At 44.0% G+C, this 25,789-nt stretch overlaps 1 protein-coding gene across 1 annotated transcript in view; it reads right to left on the bottom strand.

Moving 5' to 3' along the window:
• The window catches only part of LIPC (lipase C, hepatic type), a 157,690-nt gene extending 135,408 nt beyond the window's left edge, over positions 1-22,282 (bottom strand). Inside the window, exon 1 of the mRNA XM_065871429.1 lies at positions 22,172-22,282. Coding sequence (XP_065727501.1) covers positions 22,172-22,256 — 85 coding nt within the window. The 5' untranslated portion in view covers positions 22,257-22,282. The remainder of the gene's footprint in view (positions 1-22,171) is intronic.
• Positions 22,283-25,789: the final 3,507 nt, after the last annotated feature.

The raw sequence follows: 25,789 nt of genomic DNA, 5'->3' as shown, positions 1-25,789 counted from the left end.
AGCATTTAATACATTCACGTTTAAGGTAATTATCGATATGTATGTTCCTGTTACCATTTTCTTAATTGTTATGGGTTTGTTTTTGTAGGTCCTTTTCTTCTCTTGTGTTTCTCACTTAGAGAAGTTACTTTAGCATTTGTTGTAGAGCTGGTTTGGTGGTGCTGAACTCTCTTAGCTTTTGCTTGTCTGTAAAGGTTTTGATTTCTCCATCAATACTGAATGAGATCCTTGCCAGGTAGAGTAATCTTGGTTATAGGTTCTTCCCTTTCAGCACTTTAAATATATCATGCCACTCTCTTACTTGTAGAGTTTCTGCTGAGAAATTAGCTGTTAACCTTATGGGATTTCCCTTGTATGTTATTTGTCCTTTTTCCCTTGTTGCTTTCAATAATTTTTCTCTGTCTTTAATTATTGACAATTTGATTACTATGTGTCTCGGCATGTGTCTCCTTGGGTTTATCCTGCCTGGGACTCTCTGCGCTTCCTGGATTTGGGTGGCTCTTTCCTTTCCCATGTTAGGGAAGTTTTTGACTACAATCTCCTCAAATATTTTCTCGGGTCCTTTCTCTCTCTCTTCTCTTTCTGAGACCCCTATAATGTGAAGGTTGTTATGTTTAATGTTGTCCCAGAGGTCTCTTAGGCTGCCTTCATTTCTTTTCATTCTTTTTCTTTATTCTGTTCCGTGGCAGTGAATTCCACCATTCTGTGTTTCAGGTCACTTATCTGTTCTTCTGCCTCAGTTATTCTGCTATTGATTCCTTCTAGGCTACTTTTCATTTCAGTTATTGTATTGTTCATCTCTGTTTGTTTGTTCTTTAATTCTTCTAGTTCTTTGTTAAACATTTCTTGCATCTTCTCGATCTTTGCCTCCATTCTTTTTCTGAGGTCCTGGATCCCCTTCACTAATATTATTCTGAATTCTTTTTCTGGAAGGTTGCCTATCTCCACTTCATTTAGTTGTTTTTCTGGGGTTTTATCTTTTTCCTTCATCTGGTACATAACCCTCTGACTTTTCATCTTGTCTATCTTTCTGTGAATGTGGTGTTTGTTCCACAGGCTGTAGAATTGTAGTTCTTCTTGCTTCTGCTGTCTGACCTCTGGTGGATGAGGCTATCTAAGAGGCTTGTGCAAGTTTCCTGATGGGAGTGACTGGGTCCATAAATATTTACGATTGTTCTATCTTCTTCTTGGATTGATCCCTTGATAATTATGTAGTGTCCTTCTTTGTCTCTTGTAATAGTCTTTATTTTAAAGTCTACTTTATCTGATATGAGAATTGCTACTCCAGTTTTCTTTTGATTTCCATTTGTGTGGAATATCTTTTTCCATCCCCGCAGTTTCAGTCTGTATATGTCCCTAGGTCTGTAGTGGGTGTCTTATAGACCGCCTATATACGGGTCTTGTTTTTGTATCCATTCAGCCAGTCTATGTCTTTTGGTTGGAGCATTTAATCCATTTACATTTAAGGTAGTTATCGATATGTATGTTCCTTTTACAGATTTCTTAATTGTTTTGGGTTTGTTATTGTAGGTCTTTTCCTTCTCTGTGTTTCCTGCCTATAGAAGTTCCTTTAGCATTTGTTGTAGAGCTGGTTTGGTGATGCTGAATTCTCTTAACTTTTGTTTGTCTGTAAAGGGTTTAATTTCTGGGCTTCCCTGATGGCACAGTGGTTAAGAGTCCGCCTGCCGATGCAGGGGACACGGGTTTGTGCCCCGGTCCGGGAAGATCCCACATGCCGCAGAGCAGCTGGGCCCGTGAGCCATGGCCGCTGAGCCTGCGCGTCCGGAGCCTGTGCTCTGCAACAGGAGAGGCCACAACAGTGAGAGGCCTGAGTACCGCAAAAAAAAAAAAAAAACAAAACAAAAAAAAAAAGGGTTTAATTTCTCCGTTGAATCTGAATCAGATCCTTGCTGGGTAGAGTAATCTTGCTTGTAGGTTTTTGCCTTTCATAAGTTTAAATATGTCCTGCCACTCCCTTCTGGCTTGCTGAGTTTCTGCTGAAAGATCACCTGTTAAACTTATGGGGATTCCCTTCTATGTTATTTGTTTTTTTCCCTTGCTGCTTTTAATATTTTTTCTTTGTATTTAATTTTTGATAGTTTGATTAATATGTGTCTTGACGTTTTTCTCCTTGGATTTATCCTGTATAGGACTCTGCACTTCCTGGACTTGATTGACTATTTCCTTTCCCATATTAGGGAAATTTTCAACTGGAATCTCTTCAAATATTTTCTCAGTCCCTTTCTTTTTCTCTTCTTCTTTTGGGACCCCTATAATTCGAATGTTGGTATGTTTAATGTTGTCCCAGAGGTCTCTGAGACTGTCCTCTATTCTTTTCATTCTTTTTTCTTTATTCTGCTCTGCGGTAGTTATTTCCATTATTTTATCTTCCAGGTCACTTATCCGTTCTTCTGTCTCAGTTATTCTGCTATTGATTCCTTCTAGAGAATTTTAAATTTCATTTATTGTGTTGTTCATCACTGTTTGCTCTTTAGTTCTTCTAGGTCCTTGTTAAAAGTTTCTTGTATTTTCTCCATTCTATTTCCAAGATTTTGGATCATCTTACTATCATTACTCTGAATTCTTTTTTAGGTAGACTGCCTATTTCCTCTTCATTTGTTTGGTCTGGTGGGTTTTTACTTTGCTCCTTCATCTGCTGTGTGTTTCTCTGTCTTCTCATTTTGCTTAACTTACTGTGTTTGGGGTCTCCTTTTCGCAGGCTGCAGGTTCGTAGTTCCCGTTGTTTTTGGTGTCTGCCCCCAGTGGCTAAGGTTGATTTAGTGGGTTGTGTAGGCTTCCTGGTTGAGGGGACTGGTGCTTGTGTTCTGGTGGATGAGCCTGGATCTTGTCTTTCTGGTGGGCAGGACCGCATCTGGTGGTGTGTTTTGGGGGTGTCTGTAAACTTATTATGGTCTTAGGCAGCCTCTCTGCTAATGGGTGGGGTTTTGTTCCTGTCTTGCTAGTTGTTTGGCATAGGGTGTCCAGTACTGTAGCTTGCTGGTCATTGAGTGGACCTGGGTCTTGGCATTGAAATGGAGATCTCAGGTAGAGCTTTTGCTGATTGATATTACATGGGGCCAGGAGGTCTCTGGTGGTCTAGTGTCCTGAGCTCAGTCTCCCGTCTCAGAGGCACAGGCCTGACACTTGGCTGGAGCACCAAGACCCTGCCAGCCACACAGTCAGGTATGTGGGGAGTTTCTTGCCTTTTGGAAAGTCTGAGGTCTTCTGCCAACGTTCAGTAGGTGTTCTGCAGGAGTTGTTCCACATGTAGATGTATTTATGATGTATCTGTGGGGAGGAAGGTGATCTCCATGTCTTGGAGGAAAGTGATCTCCATGTCTTACTCCTCTGCCATCTTGAAGGTCTCTGGAAGTGTGTATTTAACACAGCCTTGAAAATAGGCTCCTGAACTTCCTAAGAAGCCAATAAAAATGCTGATTTTACTTATTTCACCCATCTAGTTTCCTTGGGGAGGAAGAAAGGCTTGAAAGTGGCATTGGTGCTCCTATGTGTTAAAGAACTAATTGCAAATCCAATTGTGTGTGAACCAGCACCACAGGTTCTGTTATCAACACAAGGAATCTCCTTACAGTTGTCACCCAATAAAGTTGTCAAAACATGCCAGCAGCCAGACCATGACCTCTACAAACAGCTGAGTCTGTAAGGTCATCCAGGATTTTCTCCATGCTCCTGAGGCCAGGTCTGCCCAGGTAGACTAGCTGCTACAGCAGGCCTTTGAGCAGGGGCCCAGTGTGCATGGTGAAGTGTGTGTAAGAGAAACAGAGAAATCATTCTGATTGCCCCTGAGGAAGCAGGAGTCATCCTTGCATCCCCCGCCATCCACAAGCTGCAGAGCCAGTCCTCTGTGGTCAGGCTGACATCTCCCGCTCAGAGGGTTTGGGTAGAGCTGATCCTACCCAAAGGGTGGGCATGCTTCCCAAACCAGGCCAATTGGAGAGCCCATCCACCTGGCCATAGTTGTCTACTTAGAGATGAGCCCCCAGCCAAGCAGAGTCCTTTCTGGAATGTTTGTCAGAGGTATGTGATAAAATATTATAATCTCTCTGGAATTTTAAGCTCTAAGGAGTGATGGAACTCTCAAGTGCCATCAAGGAGTGGGGGAAAGGGAGAAAAAGGGAGAAAGCGAGAGAATTGACAGACATTGTGTCTTTGTTATAGGCATAGATTCAACTGTACCTGTAGCCTGTACTTTGGACATCCCTGTTATGTGAGTAAATAAATTCTCCTTTTTGCTTAAGTTAATTTGAATTGGATTTCTGTTCTTATGACCAGAAGTCCAAACTAATACAATCAATCATTGGGTATTCTTATCTACCTTTTTCACATCTCCAAATATATTGACTTTCCTTCATCCCCACTGTAATACCTGTCTTAGTAACAGCCTCCCAACCCTGTAAGAATCAGGCCTTTTGATTGCTCTGGGGACATCCTCCTGCAAGTAATGAATCCCAAGTGATGACTTGCCCAGTCCAATGGATTTTGATGGGGAAGGCTTGGGGCAGCCTGACTTCAGTACACAATGGCTCTTTCTAGCACATTTCCTGGGGCATTTGGAGCCTTGTGACTTACAAAGTAAGGGCTGATGCAAAAAAAAAAAAAAATTATCTGTCTCCAATGACCCTCTGGTATTCAACATGGAGCTCCTGGAGTCTTTAGACTGTGTCCCTTTATTGCCCTGGGTCCAGTTTCACCTGCAAATCCTGACTATTGCAGGGAAAAATCTCTTAGGGACCAATTGTGTGTGAACCAGCACCACAGGTTCTGTTATCAACACAAGGAATCTCCTTACAGTTGTCACCCAATAAAGTTGTCAAAACATGCCAGCAGCCAGACCATGACCTCCTAGTAACCTAGCTATAGCACACCACTGATGGGTGGCCTGGGTGGTCCCAGACCCATCAGCACTTCAATGCATTACCAAAATAGATCCAGCTTTACAGCTTATTAATGGAAATTGATCTTCAACTGAAGATTTCATAGAAAGGGATTTAAATTATACATTGTCCAGCAAAACTTAATAAAAATTCCTCTCTAGATGTTGTTATTCTTTTCCTAGAATGACAAACATTGCCAGCATCCTCATCTCCCCCACTCATGGCCTGTAATACTTCTAAAGTGGTTCTTCAAGTGGGACCCAGGACGAACATCAGTATTAGCATCACCTTGGCATCTTGTTACAAATGTCAATTGTAATGTTACAATTGTCAATGTTAAGTCCTGGGCCCTACCCTAGGCCTACTGAACCAGGAAGTCTGGAGTGGGGCCCAGCAATCCATGTTTTAACAAATCTTCCTGGCAACTCTGATGCTGGCTCACGTTTGAGAACCAATGTCAAAACCACTGACCTAAGTGATTCAGCTACTGTATCAGTTTCCACACCCTGCCCAGCCACACAAAAGGCCAGAAGTGTTCATGAGGAGACCACCTATTGCTCCTCAAGCAAGCTCCTTGGTGGTCTCAACTCTGGCCTCAGATCATGTTTAGTGGCTTCAGTCCATGAAATAGGGGTAATTTTGCTACTAAGGTGCTCCTTCCCTATTATGACACTAGCATCTGGACTGAGGATGCACTGGCTCCTCTTGTCTCTGTTCCAGTGCCTCAAATACATCAGAGTATTCAAGGGTTGGGGGCAGGGTGGGGCTTACACCACCAGGCAAAACAGCATGAAATGGAATAAAAAAGTCTCCAAGGGAAGAAACACATGCAGCAACCCGAGTGGATTATAAAGCCACATTCATCTTTCAAAGTAAATAGCAATCAGTCCTGAGGAGCTAGGAGGCTTTCAAATAATGGCCAACATGTGTTGATATTGACAGTGACCCATAAATCTCAATTTCTCTGTGAGAACCTGTTAGGCATTTTAATTCCAAGCCATCGAATGAAAAGGAGAAAGATTTACCTCTGCCGTGGATCTGAGTGGAGCATCCTTGGAAATACAGCCCAACAGACATGGAGTTAAGCACTAATTGATGGCCTCCAACATGCTTCATAACACTCCATTACCCAGATGGGGAGCGTGACAGCTGAAACATGGAATAGCTGAGCCTGGGGTGAGCAGCCATCTAGGAAGGACAAAGGGCGCTGGGCTATCCGAACCTCCCCCAGCATGACTAATCGCTGTCACCACCATCAGAGCTCACACTGCCCTCACGTGTGCACTGGGGTGCTTTGGACCCTGTCAAGCTCTTTTTTGATGGTTATTTTGCTTCTTTCCTCAGCAGTTTTCTCATCATGCATGGTCCGTCCCAAGCCTGGTCTTCGTCCTCCAGGGGAGACAAGAGGCCTTTCTCCAACTCTCCAGTTTGTTGTCTCTGAGAGAGAGGCTAACTGGCTCTTACTCCCTGTTCTGCCATTTAAAGAAGGCATTTTAGTTACCATTTATTTCCTACTTGTTGGACACCCTGCTAAGTTTTTTGCATACATTATTTCATTTGATCTTTAATTATTTGGGACAGTAACTTGATCTCCGTAAGCCTCAGTTTCTTCATCTTTAAAATGGGGATGATAAGAGCATTCACCTCAAAGGGTTGCTGGAGGATGAAGCCCTGGCATGTGGGGAATCTGCCCACTCAGCCCTGCTTGCCCCTGCCTGTGCTGGGTTAGGTGCCCTGGGGCCACTCTGCTGAGAGATGGAATGCATCTCATTGCCTTTGCATTTCCAGCCCTCAGCACAGCATCTGGGGCAGAGCTGTGCTCAATAAACATGTGTGAAGTTAGGAGGGAAAGTAGGAATACTGGCCTTCGCTGGTGGTCCAGTAGTTACTAATCCACCTTCCAATGCAGGGGACACAGGTTCGAACCCTGGGTGGGGAACTAAGATCCCACATGCATCAGGGCAACTAAGCCCGCGCGCTCTAGAGTCCATGTGCCACAACTAGAGAGCCCACGTGCCGCAACTACTGAGCCTGCGTGCCGCAACTAGAGAGAAGCCTGCATGCTGCAACAAAGAGCCCATGTGCTGCAACTAAGATGTGACGCAGCCATAAATAATAAATATTTAAAAAAATAAAAAAGAAAGTAGGAAGACTGCAAAGTGATCCACAGAAACTCCCAGTCCTGAGCTAAGAAGTTGGGGCTGGGGGAACCCCAAGTGGGGACGTAACAAAGAGGCGTTCACCCTGACTTGACGGGAAGAATGGAAGAGAGCTCAGAAACATTTTGTCAGAGAGAAAAGGAATTAAAGAGCTCCCAATTCTGAATCCAGGTGAGGGCAATGATTTATCCAAAGTCACACAGCCATTTGGTGACAAAGTTCAGGCCATAATTTGTGGTTGAAATTTACTAGTGTAGGCTGCATTTGATCCGCCACATTAGGAAATATATTACCTGTAACAGCCAGAGACCCAAGGAAGGCAGCCTTGAGGCACCTGCTAGGTCCTAATTCCCCTCTCTGGTGGTTACTTAGTGCCTTCTGCCGGCTGCCACCCCACGTCCTTCCCCTCGGGCTACTGAGGTCTGTTTTAAGGGCTCTCCTTGCCCTTCCATCTGGGCACTTGGTGAAAAGTGCATCAAGGCCAGGTGTGAGAGAGGTGCATGGGGAAAACACAGGCCTCGGAGTCAGGGAGCCCTCAGCTCAAATCTCACAGCATCCTTTCACTGGTTTGGATAAGACAGTTAAGCTGAATGAGCTCCAGTTTCTTCACAAGTAAAAGGAGAACAACAGTATACACTGTAGAGATTATAAATTGTAAGAATTAAGGCAATTTAAGCCAAGTGCCTAGACATAGTAATGAGGCATATCCTGCTGGATTTGAGGCAAAGAACTGTGTCTTCCTCCTTACATTTCTTCCCGTCTCCTGGTACCTCCAGTGCTAGTACGCTGCCTTATGTCTAGTAGTAGGTGCCCAATTACTAGTTCACCAAGTAAATGAGGAGCTATTTTGTGTTCTTCAGAACTTTGCTTCTCAAAGTGTGTTTTGGTGACCAGCCGCAATGGCACGACCCGAACGCTTGTTAGAAACAAGATCTTGGAGCCCATCCCAGATGTACTGAAACATAACATTCACTTTATCAAGCTTCTCAGGCAATTCATATGCACATTAAAGTTTGAGAAACTCTGCTTTAACAAGCATCATCTGAACCTGGGGGAAGTTTAAAACTCCTATGAAAGTCATGAGCTTTGTAGGGAATTTATAGGCAAGACAACAACACAAACATGATATACATCCCCTTTTCCCACTCTCGCTGGTCTGGAAGTGGGTTCCTGGTTCCATGGAAACCTAAAGGGCTCAGAATCACTTCTGTAAGATCCATAATAGGGACAGAGCCAGCTTTTCTGTGCATGTGTGTTTTCCAGAGTAGACTGTGGTCTGAAGAGCACTTCCCCCTTGCAAATGGATAGCTGTATCACAGCCGTAGAGTGCAGCCTCTTACCAAGAGCCCCAAGTGGCTTCAGAGTCCCCATGCTTTTAGAGGGGGAAGGAAGTAGACCTAAACATCCTGCACTTCTGGGATGTTTCTTCCATTATCTCCAGCAGGGATCTGGGATTTGCCAGATGAAATGACTTAAAACTCATTTACTTTAAAAAAGTGTATGTTGCTTAGTCCTTTGTTGAAGAGGTGTATAATCAATGGTCACTTGCCACGTGCCTGCTCCGTGCCAGGCCCTGCAGGTCCTGGGGATACAATGGTGACTACCTTGTCCCTGCTCCTGAGGTGTTCCTAGTCCAGTGGGGAGAGAGATGTGCGGCAGGTAATTAGAGAGCAAAGAGAGGTCCGCAGGAGGCCTGGGAGCGTGGGCTCATATATATATGAGAGAAAGAAAGAGAAGAGAGAGATACATATATTTGTCATTCATATATACACATGTATATGGAGAGACAGAGACAGAGAGAAATCAAACGGTTCTGCAACACACACACATATAAATATGCATAGAAAGAGAGAGATAAAGTAAATATGCTAAAATGTTAATAGTTATTGAATCTATCTGGAGGGAATATGGTAATTCTTTTTTTTAAACATATTTATTGGAGTATAATCGCTTTACAATGGTGTGTTAGTTTCTGCTGTATAACAAAGTAAATCACCTATGTGTATACATATATCCCCATATCTCCTCCCTCTTGCATCTCCCTCCCACCCTCCCTATCTCACCCCTCTAGGTGGTCACAAAGCAGTGAGCTGATCTCCCTGTGCTATGTGGCTGCTTCTCACTGTAATTCTTTGTGCTATCCTTTCAACCTTTTCTATACTGGGACATTTTGGTAATAAAAAGTGGGGGAAACAATGGGAGTATTCAGTGACTCAGGTAAGTATTATAATGGAGGATGACTTAGTAAATAGTAGGTTCTTACAAAGATTATTTTATGGCCGGCAATGCATAGCTGCATTACATAATTCCACATACATATATGATCCCATTTCATCCTCAGAACAACCCTGTGGGGTCTCTAATAATAACCCCATTCACTACTGAAAAGCAGAGGCCTAGAGATCACGGTGATTTGCTCAAGGCTACCTGTGGGTAACTGACATAGCTAGGACTGAGACTAGGTTTTTAGACTCCAAATCCAGTTCTCTTTCACCCAGTCTCCCTCACGAGTCTATAGTTTATTTTCCCAAAGAGGAACCCTGGTGTTTATCTTCCCAGTCCCTCGCTGTCCTCGGGCTGGCGATCGTCCTCTCCTTCTGGGTCTGCAGGGGGTGGAGGGAGGGTGGGTGGCAGGCACCCAGGAGAGGATGGCAGCCGACCTTGGCTGAGGCCAGGGTGAGTCTAGGCAATGGCCTGGCTGGGGACAGCTTGCCTGTGTGGGACAGTCGTCTCCCCAAGCCAGAGAGAGCACCGTGTGGGCTCACAGTGAGCATCTCCCTTGAGCGTGATCCTGCCTCAGGCGCTGTGCCAGAGGGTGAGTTTTATCACTTACCCTCACCAGGAGCCAAATAAACTGGCTCTCTTGGCCTCCTGCCAGTTATCGCTCCTGCTGCCAGAAAGTCTTCATCATGCTGTTCATAGGGCCAAGCCCCTCCCCCACTAGCTGCCAGCTGGCTCCTGTGCACCTCAGTGGGCCAGAGCTTCCTGCACCCACACAGCTAAAGCCCCCTGTTTAGGCCTGGTTTGGGGGGTGCAGATTTATACTCACTTTCCAATCTCAGGTATACGTATAAGCCTCTTTTTTCTAACTCTGAAGCACCACCACCCCAGGGAGTTGTTGAAGCTCAGACAGAGCCATGATATACCTGTGGTGTCCCCAGGGTCCCCAGTGCCTGGCCCAGGACCCAGGTCTGAGCAGGATCTTCAGAGGTTTGCTGGATGTCATGGGCTGAATTGTGTTCCCTGCCCCCACCCCCAAATTCATATGTGAGGTCCTAAACCTCAGTATCTCAGAATGTGACTGTCTTTAGAGATTGGGTCTTCAAAGAAGTAATTAAGTTAAAATGAGGTCCTTAGAGTGGGCCCTACTCCAATGTGACTGGTGTCCTTATAAGAAGATGAGGACAAAGACATGTGCAGAGGGAAGATCATGTGAAGATAAGGAAAGATAGCCATGTGCAAGCCAAGCAGAGAAGGCTCAGAAGAAACCAGCCCTGCCAACACCTTGATCTTTGACTTCTCACCTCCAGAATTGCAAGAAAATTCATCTCTTTCGTTTGAGCCACCAGTCTGTGGTCTTGTGTTATGGCAGCCCCAGCAAATGAATATACTGATGAAAGTTGGATGTGGTAGAGTCCTAACACAAGACCTGCACAGAGCTGGCATGTGGCTAGATCTGTGAGTGGTCCCAGGCCCTGGCACCATCCTCCAAGTGTGGACTCCCCTGCATGAATTGGTCATCTGGATGTCTCCTGGTGTGAGTCGACGGTGGAGCCCCACCCTCCCTCCTGAGTCTCCTCTCCAGCTCTTCCTGCTTTGACATCACTCATCCTGATCACAAATCTCAGGGACAGGAGTCTCTCTGTGTGGCGTGAAGGTGGTGGCCAGGGCATGACAGTAACACACCAAGAGGACCTAGTCATGAAACAGTGGCAAGACCTCATGAGAGGAGATTTCTCAGGTGCTGTTTTTCTGATGTCATCAAGCCCCCTGTGGAGGGTCCAGCTCAGCTTGTGAAAACAGCCCTGTTCCTACAGGATTCTTGGATGAAGAAAAATGCTCTAACCTTTTCAAAGCATCCTTGGTTGCCTTACATTGGCCCAGAATTTTCAGGCTTGATATCATGAGGCCTCTTCTTTTTTTTGGTCTGCCTGGATTTGTGCTTACATCTTGTTTCTGAGGGGCAGTGATGGAGGCTGAGACACAAGGGAATCAGGACTTTGTCCAAGGATGGGTTTTCTCCTGGGCCATTGAGAGGTAGACATCACTCACAGTGGGTAAGGTGAGTGCCAACTTCTAGTTAGAAGTGGCCAGGCCCAGAGAGGCTCAGAGTATGTCCTAGGATCCCCTGGCACTGAGTAACATCCAAGGTGGGAAACCTCTGAAAGCCAATGTACCCATGGCTCTGAAGGGGCACCAGCATCACCAGAAATAAGCACCAGTGAGAAACGCAGGGACCCTGGGAGCCTTCCCTGCCACTTCCTTTCTCTGAGCTACAATTTTCCCTGTAAAGTGGTGATAATGATGCTTATCACAGAGGAGGGTTGCATGGATTAAGTGAAATAAATAGGCAAAGCATTTGGCACATCTGAAAGTTCTTAAAAATAATAGTTACTATTATTTCATACTTCTTGGTTCTACTCAAAGCAACGTAAACATCAAATGTATATTTTTTATTGTTAGTACTCTATCCAAAACTGGATGTGTGTCTGGCCCACTATAAAATAGCCTTGAGACCAAAGGTCTAATGGTCATTTACTGCTTGGCTTGCTCTTACAGAATCGTGCCTTTGTCCTGCTGTTGTTTGGGAATCTTTGAATGGCTCAAGGCAATTGAGTTGCACTAGGCTTGAGGCAGGGGGCAATGTTTCATGTTTAAAGTGGATAGAACTTTGCGTTCATATTTCTCTCTACCGTTAACTAACGGTTAAATAGCTGACACCAGATGAGGTAGCTGTGGAAGGTCTCAGGGTACCACGATGCCTCTCAATGAGCTCTCTTGACACTCAGGATATCAGTGCTGGAAGGGATACTACTGGTGAGAAATCGGAGGCGCAGGAGGTAAAGGCAGCCACCTAAGGCTGTTCGGCTAGGGTGGAGGTATTGAGAGATGTCAAAGACATTACCCAGGTTTCTTGGTATGTGAGAAAATGAAAACAAACACAACAGCAACAAAAAGGAGCCTCGCTGGTGGCCAGACCACGATGTTCCCAACTGAACATAGACAACGCCCACAAAACAGAAACAATGTGCTACAAGGACCCTTTGCGGATACATTTGCAACAGGACAGAAAGGAGGCCACTCTGAATCCATAAAATGTGACTAAACATTCCCTGCTTCCAACTAACAAGGAGAGACTGTTGCTCCTGTACCAATGCCAGCTCTAGTTCTGCCTGTTGGAACGTTATTGATTAAATTAAGCAATAATGAGTTCACAATAATGATCTAGTATTTAGATACTAGATCACTGAATGGCCCCCTTCCCCTTTGACAGAATCCCATCCAGATTTGCCCCTGCTTCCCCAACCCTTCCTTAGTTTCATCTGTCACAAGCCCAAATTTTCTAAGAAGTCCCTCTCAACTCCTCATGCAGGGATGCCCCTGGGTTTCTCTGGAGTGCGTCTTCTGTTGCTGCAGTAAGCCAAATAATCCTAACTTTCATTTGACTCCAAGTGTGTTCCTAGTGGCCTCTGGCTGGTGAACCTTTACATCTGTAAAATGGGCATAATGATACCTGCCCAGTATTCTTTACAGGGATATTATGAGAATCAAGTGATATCACGTAGGTAGGAATAAGTTTTTAAAGTTTAAATTGCTATAGGTTTATAAACGAGTGTGACGTGGAATTTGCAAATGGTTCTCTTTTCAGACTTAGAAGAAGGTACTTTTTAAATGGAAGGTTCCTATTCAAGCTTCTAGTATGTGTTCCGGCCTCAGTTTCATTGGTGTAAATCCCTCCTACCATTTAGTGTTAGGAATAGCAGTTAACAAGTAAATTTCAAATAGAGTTGCCCATGGGCTGGAGCCCTCCTGGGAGGAAGATCTGAGTGTTTGTGGGCACCAGCCAGGTGCGGTTGCAGAGCCTGTAACTTCCGAGTGCCAGCCCTGCCTTTTCCTGCTGATAGCGTCGCTTTCTATCAGGGAGTGGCTAGGGTTTCAGCCAGGCTGTGAGGGGAAGCCATCCACCAAGCAGGAAAGGCAGCCAAGAGCCAAGTCCCTCCCTTTTTCAAACACCAACCTCAGTGGTGGCCCCACTGCCTCCAGGGTGAGGGCCAAACTCATTAGCATGGCCTTTGATGCCCTTACCTCTGGCCACTTCTTTTTTTGTGCCCTCCTCTGAGCTACAGCAAACGTCTGAGGGATTCCCAGTTTCATTTTCTGTTTTCAAGCCTCCAAGACTGGCTCATGCTTTTCCTTTTGCTTGCTACATCCTTCCACTTCTCCTTCAAGTCTCAACTCAAATATCACTTCCTCTATAAAGCCTTCTCTGCTAACCTCTCCTGCCTCAGGGCCTTGAGATGTTTTGTACCTAATTGTGCACTTATCATACTGTGTTGAAATTATGCCTCTTCCAATCTCTAATCTACACACATACACACACACACACACACACACACACACAGCTGTAGGGGGCCCCAGTCTTGGTCAATTGGGAAACTCCTTGATGAATGGTAGTGTGCTTTTTCATTTTTGTGTCCTTAGGAACATGTTTTCGTACAAACCATGGAGCCTGGTACACAGTAGGTGGTTAATAAATGCTATAATTTGCTGGTGTTGATCTTGTTATATTTCAGTATAAAGAAGTTTTCACTATTTTGGTTTGTCTTGGGATAAGGAAGCTGGAACATTTGTCACTGGAAAGTTTTTCTCAGTCACAGAAAGGCCAGTCCTAGTCAACTGTGAATCACAGGCTCTGCCCAGCTCTTGGTAATGCCCAGCTCATACGAAAAGAATTTGCTGGATCCTATTTTCAGGCCTGCCAAGGCATGCTTTACTGTGTGTGGTTAATTCATTATTGCAACTAGTATTTTTCTACCAATTACAAGTAAATCTCAGCTTGGGAATTTTTTTTTTTTTTTCCAATTCAAGAACCACTTTCTTTTCAGCATGACCATGTTTTATTTTGGAGGAATAAATTGTCACAAATATCTAGGGGTTTTTTATTATTTGGGAGATGGCTACCCCTGAGGGAGGTCAATATTCAGAATCAATAGACATTGATATCTCTCCCCTTCCCCCCTCCAGGAGACTGAGAAATGAACGCCAGGTTTGCCCTGGAAGCTTGTATTGTTTCTGAGGGAAGAGCCTTAAACCTGAAAACCAGGAGACCTGCGTTCAAGTCAAGTTAATGTTTTGCCATTAACTGTCTATTTTTGTTTTTCTATTGGTTCTCAAGGTGTACTCCCCGCACTTGAAGCAGCACTTGGGAACTCTAGAAATGCAAATTCCTGGGTCTACCCCAGGCCCACTGAGTTAGAAACTTGCAGATGGGACCCAGAAATCTGATTTTAATAAGACTTATTTATTTAACAAATTTAATAGAATTTATTTATTTTATAAATAAATGAGATTTAATAAAATCTTATTTTAATAAGTTTCTCATACACACTAAAGTTCGAGAACCTCTGACTAGTCAAATCCCTTTGTTTTATCATTTTGATGTGAATTTTTAAATTATTCAAATCATAAAGCAAAACACTATATACATAGTACAACATTACATAAAATTTGGAAGAGACAAAAATTTAGATATAAACTCAACTGAAGTCTGAACATGTTTGTACATTTTCTTCTAGTAGTTTTTTTTTCCTTAAATATATGTTTTCATGGAGTTGTAATCACAAGACACACACAGTTAGGTATACTACTTTTGTCCCACTTAGCCTTGGAACGAAAATACTATTCAGTGTTGCCACCTTTATATGGACATAAGAACTATTTTAATGCCACAACATGCCATCTAAAAGCTGTTAAAATCTACTTTACCAGGCCCCTGAAGGTGAACCTGTATATATGGAGGAGAAAATGCTGGGGACAAAGAGGCCTCCCCTTCAATACACTTGATCTTCACTTTACTTCTTCCTACCCCTCCCCTCAAATCCCATGGTGGAAATATCGAAACGATGAGTGTTTCTGGAAATAGAGTCATAAGCAGAGAGGAGAGTGACGTTAACCAATAGTCATGAGTTTTCCAGAGTCATCCAGAAACTTGGTTTTCCCCATACCTGAATCCTCTCCTGAAACCCTGGAAGCAGCTAAGGCGTCACTGCGCTACCTTGTGGCAATGCCTACGAATTACACCTTCTCTTGCGAAGCATAGCTGCACCCTGAATCTTCCAGTGTGGGAATGACTCGAGTTTGTCTCCTTGCCCTAAGCTAGGTGCCTGATTGTCAGCAGTTGGGTGCACCTGCTGTCTACCTTAACATAGCAACCCCACTCCCTGCAGGACTGGCTGGGCTCTGACCCATTTTTCTAGTTTTCACCTTGGGGCTGAAGTCTGGCCATGATCCTCAGCTTGTTTGGCAGGGGTCCAGATGTTTTGCCTGCTCCCGGCCAGCCCCCTTCCCTAGTGGGCTGGACTCTGATCCCTGGCTGACAGGGCCCCACTCTAAAATGAACACTCTCCTGGGAACCAGTGTACGGCCACCCTTCTGGCCATGAGAATTGCTGGGCCCCATGGATATCAGGCGCACACCCCAGGCTGAGGTCAAGGTGGTCACATCCCCTTGGAGACTGTAACTGGGACTGCTCAGCTGTGTCTTGTGGACCATACCTAAAATCGGGCAAGCCTCTGGCCCAGCCCTGCCTCTCCTTCCCTTCTCCCTGCTGACTCGCCTGCAAGGACGCAGCATGCCTTGTAGCATTGTGGCAGCTGGTGTGGAAAACAGGGCGGCAAGAATGTGGTGGTGGGGATCTTGCTCACCTGGCCCACAATTAAATATGGGTTCAGGTCCTGGGTCCCTTGTGAAAGGCAAGCAGGGTGGGAGATAGGCTGATGTCCTCTCACTTCAGGCTTGTCCTCTCTGGGTACGATGCCCTCAGGAGGGCTCCAGAATGGCTCAGCCATAGGGCCAGGAAGTATGGCAGCGGGTGGGAGGGTCTCTAGCAGAGAGCATGTAGAATTTCATGAGAATTCTGGGGCTGGCTTTCTGCTGATTCTGCTTTCATGTACTCGCCCAGGTGAATGAGTTCCATCTCTGGATACTACCTCAAGTAGTACTCATGAACCACCTTCCCTGCAGTTGTGGAGGCCTGTTAGGAATTTTCAGGTCCTGCTGGGGCTGTACTTCTGGGCTTGGCTAAGCCCATGAGGATGGTGGGAGGTGGCCCCTCTAGGGACAACAAATCCAGGACCAATCTAACTGTAGCTTACCAGGTTTTTAAAAAAAACTTTTTCTTTCTTTCACATTTAAACACTTAAAACACATACACACACATTCTCTCTCTCTCTTTCTCTCTCTCTCTTTCTCTCTCTCTTCTCTCTCTCTCCATGGCCTTAATACTCTTTATAGATCTTTACATATATTTCAAATCCCTAGCAATATACATGAATGTAGTCTTATCATAGTTGTGATTCAATATGTAGGTTATTTAGTCCTCTTTTTCTCCCCCACTTTATTGCCTTTAAAATTTCCTCATACTTATTTTTTAAAAGCTACAAGACCAGTTGTTATGTAACCTTTTAGAGGTCACAGGTCCCTTTGATAATTTGCCAGAAGTTATGACTTCTCTCCTACCCTCAAATGCACATTCATACAGCCTTGGGTACTATCCTAAGAGGCATCCAGCCTCTCTGAAACCCATCCCTGGGCTAGGCTAAGAACACTTGTATTGCGCTATGAGTGCCTAAGGGTCAGCATTAAGCCTTTTATTTCTGAATCTCATCATCATTGTTCCCAAAAGTTCCTAGAACTTCTAGTAGTAGGTATTCAAAACAATGCTTGTTTAAAGGAGGAATTAGTAATACCTGGACCCTCCATCCTTGATGGTTTATTGTTGGGCATCCAAGTTGTTTTCAGTTTATTGCAGTTGTGATGTAGTATTGCTATCAACTCCTTCCTATTTTTTTTTTTCTTCTTCTCCTTCCTGGAAGGCCTGTTTTTGGAAGGTGTTTGGACTTGGAAAACATGTGTACTTTATTGGCTCTCTGCCTTTGCTTATGCACAAGGAACGCCTCCTTCACTTTTGTCCAGATTCCATCCTGCAAGACTCGGCTCAAATGCTGCTTCCTCCCAGAAGCCTTTCCTCTACGTACTTGGAAGTAAACTCTTCTCCATCTCTACCTGCACCTTGTCTTAGTCAACTCAGGCTGTTGTAACAAATTACAATAGACTGGGTGGCTTGTAACCAACAGAAATTTTTCTCACAGTTCTGGAGGCTGGAAGTCTGAGATCAGGGTGCCAGCATGTTGGGGTTCTGGTGAAAACCCTCTTCCAGGTTTCCTCACATGGTGAACAGAGAGTGAGTGAGCTCTTTGGGGTCCCTTTTATAAAGACACTAATCCCATTCATGAGGGCTCCACCCTCATGACTGAATCACCACCCAAGTCCCCACCTCCTAAGATGCCATGCTATTGAGGGTTAGGATTTCAACATATGAATTTTGGGGGGACAGAAACACTCCATTGCACTCCTCTCCAGTGGTACTCAGCATATTTTATGGTCTAGTTGAAAAAATTTTATATATACATCTTATCTCCTTTATTAGACTCAGTGGTATACCTTATATATTTGAAACCCAGAATGGATCATTTTAATACCACTTTGCTCTATAAGACAAAGCTATTTTCAGTTATATGCATGCAAAAATCAGCAATAATTACTATTTTCTTGATTTGTTATTTAGTTTTAAAGCAATGAACAATTTATAAAAGAAGAATACATTTCCACTTTAAAGATACGCAAGTGCATTAAAGATATTTTCTGGAAGAAACAAAATTTTTACTTACCAAACAAAATATTATACTTCACAGTTCACTGTAAAATTTGTTTTACGTTTTAAACACAAAACTCTTAAGTGGTCACACGGGATAGGAGAATTGAAGTTCTCGGGTTCTGTATCTTTGTCTTTATAATCACTACGCTATCATTTTAAATTTCAAATCTGCTGTTTAAATGCAAGAACAGGCAATAAGTACCACGGGATTTGGAGACATGAGATGACCAAAGTGAGCTGGGAGGATTCTGAACCATTAGACACTTGCAATGAGCACATGTCACAGTCCACGAGTATCAGGGGCCAACTGCAAAACTGGGAGGTCTCTAAATTGACATCGACAGAGAACATTTATTCAAGGAGAAGTAATATAAAACTGTGATTATTTGAAGTTTACATATATATTAATAAAACTCAACAGTAACCACAGCAGTTGTTTACAAATTTGACCAAAAAACTATTTTGAGGGGGAGGGGCTTTAGTTTTATCACTGGCATTATATAGAATTGTGATGATGAAAGGAAGACCAACTTTTAGTAAGTTCTATTATTATTTTGCATTCTCTATGGACGATGGCCCTCTTATTGCTGCTGGCAGTGCAGGCAGTTCCCATCTCCCTACCCTTACCCGATTCGACAGTAAGCTCATGGAGAGCAGGGGCTACTGAGCAGTCTGCAGTTGTACAGTGTCTGCTGCACTAATACAGCAGTTCTGAGTGTGGGCCTTGGCAGGACCTCTGAGGATGTCCTCCCTTTTCCTATATGTGAGTCCAGTTTTCTTCATGTACTCTGGACAAAGCAACATATCACAACAGATTCAATACAGAAACAGATGAAAAAATCCAGCTGCTTCTATTAAACCAGACATTACAAAATTAGCAAAATTTCTTTGTGAACCAGTGTCACTCTTCTGACTCACTTTTTTTGTTGTTGTTTGGAAAATACGAGTTATTCCTCATAATATCACGTTACATATGTTAGCATGTGATGACTTTGTTATTTTTAAAAGCATTAAAATTAAAAAAATTTTCTCAGTTTTAGTCTCTAATATGGTAAATATTGATACCTGTGTTCCAAGTAAAAAAGAGCTCTTTGGGGGATCTCCCTGGTGGTCCAGTAGGTAAGACTCCACGTTCCCATTGCAGGGGGCCTGGGTCCTATCCCTGGTCAGGGAACTAGATCCCGCATGCATGCTGCAACTAAGAGTTCTCATGCCACAACTAAGAAGCCTGCATGCCGCAACAAAGATCCTGCGTGCCTCAACTAAGACCTGGCGCAGCCAAAATACATAAGTAAAATAAATAATATTTAAAAAAAAAGAGCTCTTCGGAATTCTGAATAATTTTGGAGAATGTAATGGTGTCCTGGGACCAGGAAGTTTGAGAACTGTTGTATTAAAAGCACTGCCTTATATATGGCAGATGCCTATGCACACTTACTTGTTAAATGAATAAGTGACTGACGGCTGGGCTTCAGTTGCTTCTAGGATGTGGACTCTGTGGCTGGAATTGCAGGGAGGGGGCAGGCACCTTAGGCAGTGGTCGTGGATACCGCTGGAAGGTGGGGCTGCCAGGGTCTAGGAGTAGCAGCTACCATTTAAGCAGTATTGATCCTCCTGGCCACACCAGTGGGGTGGACTGGGCCTCAGGCAGGGAGGTCTGGGGATGAGAACGATGGTAGCTCTGTGTCCTGGGGTCTTCAGGAGGCTCACCATATCTTGTTTCCCTTGGTGCTGGTAGGCAGGAATTATTCAAATAGTCCTCTCCTGTGAGAGGAACCCAGCAGAATGTATTTCTAGGGATCTCTGGCTGTTAAACCACTGGGTGTGAGCACAACGGCCAGAAACCTGTAGCCTTAGGCAGACAGATCAACCTCTAGGTGCCTCTCGTGGCTCTGCCCTGAGCAATCATGGGACCTCCAGCAAGTCAATTTTCTGCTGGCTGACTCAACCACAAGGTGAGGGTGGGATAAAACGTTTGCACAGTGTCTGGCATATACAGGGTGCACAATATATTAGTCGGTCCATTAGCAATGTCATTAATAATAATAAAAGGTAAGCTGGGAGGATTGGGGTTAAGGAGGAAGGGTCCTATGGGAGTTCCTCCTGGCCCCTGACTAGTGACAGTTGAAGCTTGGTACAGACCAAGTGTTCTCCACCTTGGCACTATTGACACTTCGTCCTGAATAATTCACTGCTGTGGGGCTGTTCTGTCCATTGTAGGATGTTTAGCAGCGTCCCTGGCTTCTACCCCCTATATGCCAACAGCACTCTCTCCCCAGTTGTGGCAACCAAAATCTCCCCTGGGGGGCAGTTTGGAAAACTATCCTACAAGGTATAGATACTCAACCTTTTAGGGCTCTACTGTGGGATGCTTGCCTCCTTGCAATGCCCCCCGCGGATGTCCCAGCAGCCTCATGCACACAGATCTGGCTCACTCCCTGCAGAAGAAATTCTGCCACGACATTCTGCTCTCAAAGGAACAAGAGGCCTCCTGGCTCTGATCCTTTCCCTTGAAGAACCTTCCTGCTAATAGTGGCCACTTCCCTCAGCTTTTGGACAAACCAGGACCCTGGGAAAGCAGTAGCTGACCAGCACAGGATTTGTTGAGGGAAATGTGGACGATACTCAGCAACCCATCCTGCCTTTTATCCTTCACCTAGACTCTAATGGCTTCCAACCCCCAAGTCTCTACTGAAACATCGACTGGGCCAATCAGTAGCAGAATGGATAAACCAAGGGTGGTATATTCATACGATGAAATGCTACAGTGAACAGAATGATGAGTCACACCTCATGCAAATGCATGGTTGAATCTCACCAACATAACGTTTAGTGAAAGAAGCCAGAAGCAAAAGAGCATATACTGTATGTGTCCATTATCGAAAAGCTTCCCCCCAAAGCTAAATAATCTATGTTAAGGCTCAAGAGGTATGCAAGGGAGGTTTCTGGGATGCTGGCTCAGATTGTGAAAATTCATTGAGCACTTACGATATAGGCACTCCTTTAGATATATGTTATACTTCAGTAAAAAATTAACAAAAACAACATTCTGGGCCAAAGGGCAGGAAAGGCCCTTCACCAATATCCCTGTGAACACGGAATAAAAATCATCAGCAATTCTGCCCGATGGCTCTAAATTATTATTATCATTTTTAGACTCAGCTTGATAAGTGAGATGATGTATGCAAAATAATTAACCTTGTGGTTGACACAAAAATTGCTCAGTGAATGGTAATAATTAATACTGCTAATAAGTTATTAACTGACCTCGTATACAAAATAATAATTAAACATAAAGAACAGCCTTTTTTCTTAAAGGAGAAAAAAAATGTTCTGGAATTTTCAGGCAATCTTTGGGTAGTAAGTTCCTAATTCTTTTTGGAGCTCCCTCCAAGCAGTCTTTGAGGAAAGAAAAATCTAAGCCTCTACCTTAGAGTTTCTAGGTCCTGACCAGTAACCAGCACAAAAACAAAGTCCCAAAGGCCAGTCTCATTTGCCCAAAGTGTTCAGTTCACTTCATATCCATCATTTATTGATCCAATGCACTGCTTAGCCAGGAACCTGGAATCCACCTACCTGATCAAGCATTTGGATCTCTTTGGGCATCAACCTAGTGTGTGAATTTACAGACCAAACAGGTGTGACTGCTGTTGAATTCCTCAGTCTCAGAGTAAAACTTTGGCAGAAAAAGTGAAGTCTAGAAAATGTGCAATGATAGCTCTGTTTTCAACCTGACTGGAAAGAGGATTCTACAAATTCCTCTCTTCTGAGAGAGCCAGCAATTAGACAACCCTCAGCAAGATGAAGCATTTCATTGCAAGCTGTTCTCCTCAACTGCAAATTAGATGCCAAATTAACTCTCAGGAAGATCTGAAACTCTTTCAGATTATTTGCCACCAAAGAAGTCTTATCCTGACTATTTCTTAATAGGATATGCGAGAGACTTCATTGCTAGTTGCAAGCGCTTTGAGAAGACTTCTACTCCCAGAGTGGCTTCCTAAACTTTCAGTCCTGCCTACAAACAGCTACACATCCTTGTGACCTTCGATGCCACTAACAGAACACCTCGTATGCTGTGAAGCAAGTTCTGTTCCACATAGCCAAGAACACTTGGATTCATTGTGACGTACATTTAAAAAAGAAAATCCATGCCCATTTCCAGAGAAAAGGCAGGCTCTTACCTAGTCCCAGGCTTTGTCCATGGGCACTTGATTGGATAAAGATGCACAAAACCAAGAAAATAGAGACACACAGGGAATTTTCCATTTCTCCTGTCTCACCCGGACCGAGGTCTTCTTGCTAATTTCTGAAGCTAAAGAGAGCAGATTGCCTATTGATACTTTGTTAGAGAAGACTGCCCATTAATAATTAACCTTTTAAACATGTTTTCTAGTGTTCAGACACTTTCCTTCCTACACTGAACCCAAATCTAACTCTATCTCATACAAAAAAAAGGTTGATTTACAAAAGTATTTTTTATCCTGATACATTTTGAAAATAAAATATCTTGTCATGTACCCTTACCTTCTTGGGCCAAGGTCACAGTTCTAAATTAATCAATTTAAAGTTAATGTGTTGTGTTTGGAAGTTCTGTCAAAGGTCAGGAGTAGGTGACTTCCACATGGTTGCCTAAGTCTCTCTCTGGCAGTATGCAAAGGGGATGCAGGCTCCTGGCAGTGGTATTTCAAATTGCAGGCTAAACCCCAAGAGAAAGGAAAGGACTCTGCTATGTGGAGAGCCCCCAGGTGGTCTGTTTTCAATTGAGTTTAGCAAAATTGATGGTGCCTGTGGTAAAAGAGTGATGGGCAACATTTCTATAGCTGAAAGGGGCAGAAAACCTCTATCCTCAGTCTAAGAAGGAGCTGATGGAGGAGCAAAGATGCAGAACTGGATGCCTTTGCTGGGGGCCCCATTGAAAGATGGCCCTAGAGTAAACACACTCTTTCCTCCTCTGTGTTAATGGATGCTCTAACTGGGTAGAGGACTGAGAAGTAAGGCCACTTGGCAAAACCAGACAGGGGGAATTCAGGTGTGGCTCTTGTAATATTCCTTGGGTTTCTAGTTTTATTTAAACTTTATTCATTTTTCAAACTTTAAAAAAATATCTATTATATTCCAGGCACTGCTCTAGGTACTTGAGATATGCAAGTGAAGAGAACAGACGAAGATTCCAGTCCTTGTGGAGCTTATGTACCACAGGAGATGGGAGGAGTCAGATAACAGGCAATAGACATAATAAATAAGAGATTTATGTAGATTGGTAGAATGTAATCAGAGCTATGGAAAAAGGAAAAGTATGGCTGAGTTAAGGGGGTTGGGGAAGGTAGTGATTTTAAATAGAATGGTCAAGGTGAGCCTTGTTGGGAAGCTGAACTTTGAGCAAGGGTTTGAGGGAGTTGCCCCTGTGGACATGTTGAGGAGAGCATCAGGTAGCCAGAACAGCCAGTGCAAAGGCCCTGAGGTAGGAGCATGCCTGGAATATTCCAGGAACAGCAAGGAGGCCAGTGATTAGGGAGACATTATTAAAAGGACTTTGGCTTTTATAGTATGAGACACGGGGAACCATTCTGAGCAGAAGAGTGATATGATTTGTATAATATTTGTAAAAGATCATTTTAGTTTGCAAGACTAGGAGCAAATTATTAGCAAACAAGGGTGCAAGTGGGTAGATCTGCTAAGAGGCTATTACAGTGATCCAGCAAGAGGTGATGGTGCCTTGGTTCAGCACAGTAACAGTGGAATTGGGGACTGATGGATGGGTGGTGGATATATTTTGAAGGTAGATACAACAGGATTTCCTGACTACTGGGATGCAGAGAAAGAGAGGAGTTGAAGATGACTTCAAGGACTTTGGCTTGAGCAAATGGGACAATGGTGTTGCTAGCAGCTGAGATAGGAAAGGATGTGAGTGGAGCAGGTTTGGTGATGGAAAATCAAAAATTCAGTTTTGCCCAGGTGGAGTCTGAGATGCCTCTTAGACATCCAAGTGGAAATGTTGGGTAGGCAGTTAGATAACTTGGTGATCATTGCCCGGATGAAACGAACTGATAGGACCTTCTGAAACCACCGGCAGTTTGGACAGACTGATCCTAGGCCAGAGCTTAACTCTATAGTGTCTTGTGGCTGCACCAGCTTCCAGAGGACTATACCTTGGAGACCATCTAGTCAAATGCATGATTTCTGAGCAGAGGTTTCTGTGCTGGCTTCTTGGCTGGCTCCATCCTACCTGCATAGTTAAGCAGGATCTGAAGGTTCCACTTTACTTATTTCCCAGAAAGTTGGAACCTAAAATCAGCTGACTATCTACCTGGCTCCTCTCCCCTGGGTCCACCTCATCTCTTATCCTTTGGGTACTGCCAGGTACCAACTCCACCCCCGGCCTCACTCTACAGATTAACTCACCAAGAAGCCACTGAATCCAAGTGCCTCTGGGATCCTGGGTCTATTATCAACTAGCTGGCAAAATGTTATTTAACCTTAATGAGTTCCATCTCCTCACCTGTAAAATAAGAGAACATGGGCGGGAGATAATACTTAGAGGTATCAACAATATATTTCTCCCAACCTCTTCCCTCACCCTCTCCCTTCCACTTAAGAAGAGTAAAGTAGAGAGAAGACTATCAACCTTTTGTCTTCCTGAAACTTAGGACCTAGAGTAAGTGAATTCTAACCAACAATGGCAAGCAAAAGGCTAAAAATGTTTCAAAGGGATGTGAAGGGAGAAAGAGTACCCCTACCATCCCATCACTAGAAAGAGAGTCTCTTGGGCTTTGTAAGTGGGTGGGGAGAGAGGGAGATTTGTCTATGAGGGCAGAGGGGACAGTCCCTTGCTTCCAGAAAGCGGTAAGAACCCAAAGAAAAAATGGCTGTGTGTCAGCAGGGGGACAAAAGATGTCCCTGTGCCTGCCATGGGGTGTGAGTAGCAGTAAGCCTCTGGTGCCAACAGGTCATGAAGATGGGGAGGAGTGGCCCCTTAGTGGTCACCTATGTGGTCTGATGTCAGATGATCAGGTGCTTACCCCTAACCCCATTTCTGGGTATTGTGTCAGATCCAGAACTGTGGGTGGGGCAGGGGAAGAAAGAATCTAGGAGGGCCTAAATAATAGGAGTTTGGAGTCATAACTCAGGTGGGTTACAGAAAATAAAGGTATTTCTTCCACATCAGAATTTGCGGACTGAGATTCACACTTCTACAAACACAGGTATGTCATTAGTATTACGGATTTATATGTGAAGTGCCCAGCCAAGTGCCTGGTTCATAGTAGAGGTTCAGTAAATTACAGTGACTTATTTTGAGGCAGTATGCTTAGTGGTCAAGAGTCCAGGCTTTGGAATCAGACAGATCTAAGTTAAGGTCCCTGGCTTATCACTTCCTGACTGGGTGACCTAGGGCAAGACATTAGTGTTCTGAGCTTTAGATTTTTCCATCTGTGTAGGGGGACTAAGTATATCTACCTGATCAGATTAAAGGAGATAATGTAAAGAGGTAAGCCCTTAGCAATCCTGCCAAGCAGGAAATAATAAATGGCAGCTATTCTTACCATTTTTATTGTTTTTAATTCATGTAGGGGGTCCAGGAGGTAGATAACAGCATGATCACAGGATTAAAATTTAGTGGAAAATTAAAAGCGGAGGAAAACAGAAGGGTCTGGATCAGTGGTTCCAAAATCTGATTGAGGGTTGGAATCAGAGTCAGCCTGAGAGCTCAGGAAAAGAATTATAGGCTCTTCCCATGAACAAGTGTATGAGAACTTCCAGAGCTGGAGCCTGGACAACGTTAATTTTAAGCAAACTCTTCA

This window comes from Phocoena phocoena, chromosome 2 (genome assembly GCF_963924675.1).
Source record: "Phocoena phocoena chromosome 2, mPhoPho1.1, whole genome shotgun sequence".
NCBI classification, from domain to species: Eukaryota; Metazoa; Chordata; class Mammalia; order Artiodactyla; family Phocoenidae; genus Phocoena; species Phocoena phocoena.
The sequence above is the reverse complement of the archived record's forward strand: the minus strand, read 5'-3'. Positions and strand labels throughout refer to the sequence as shown.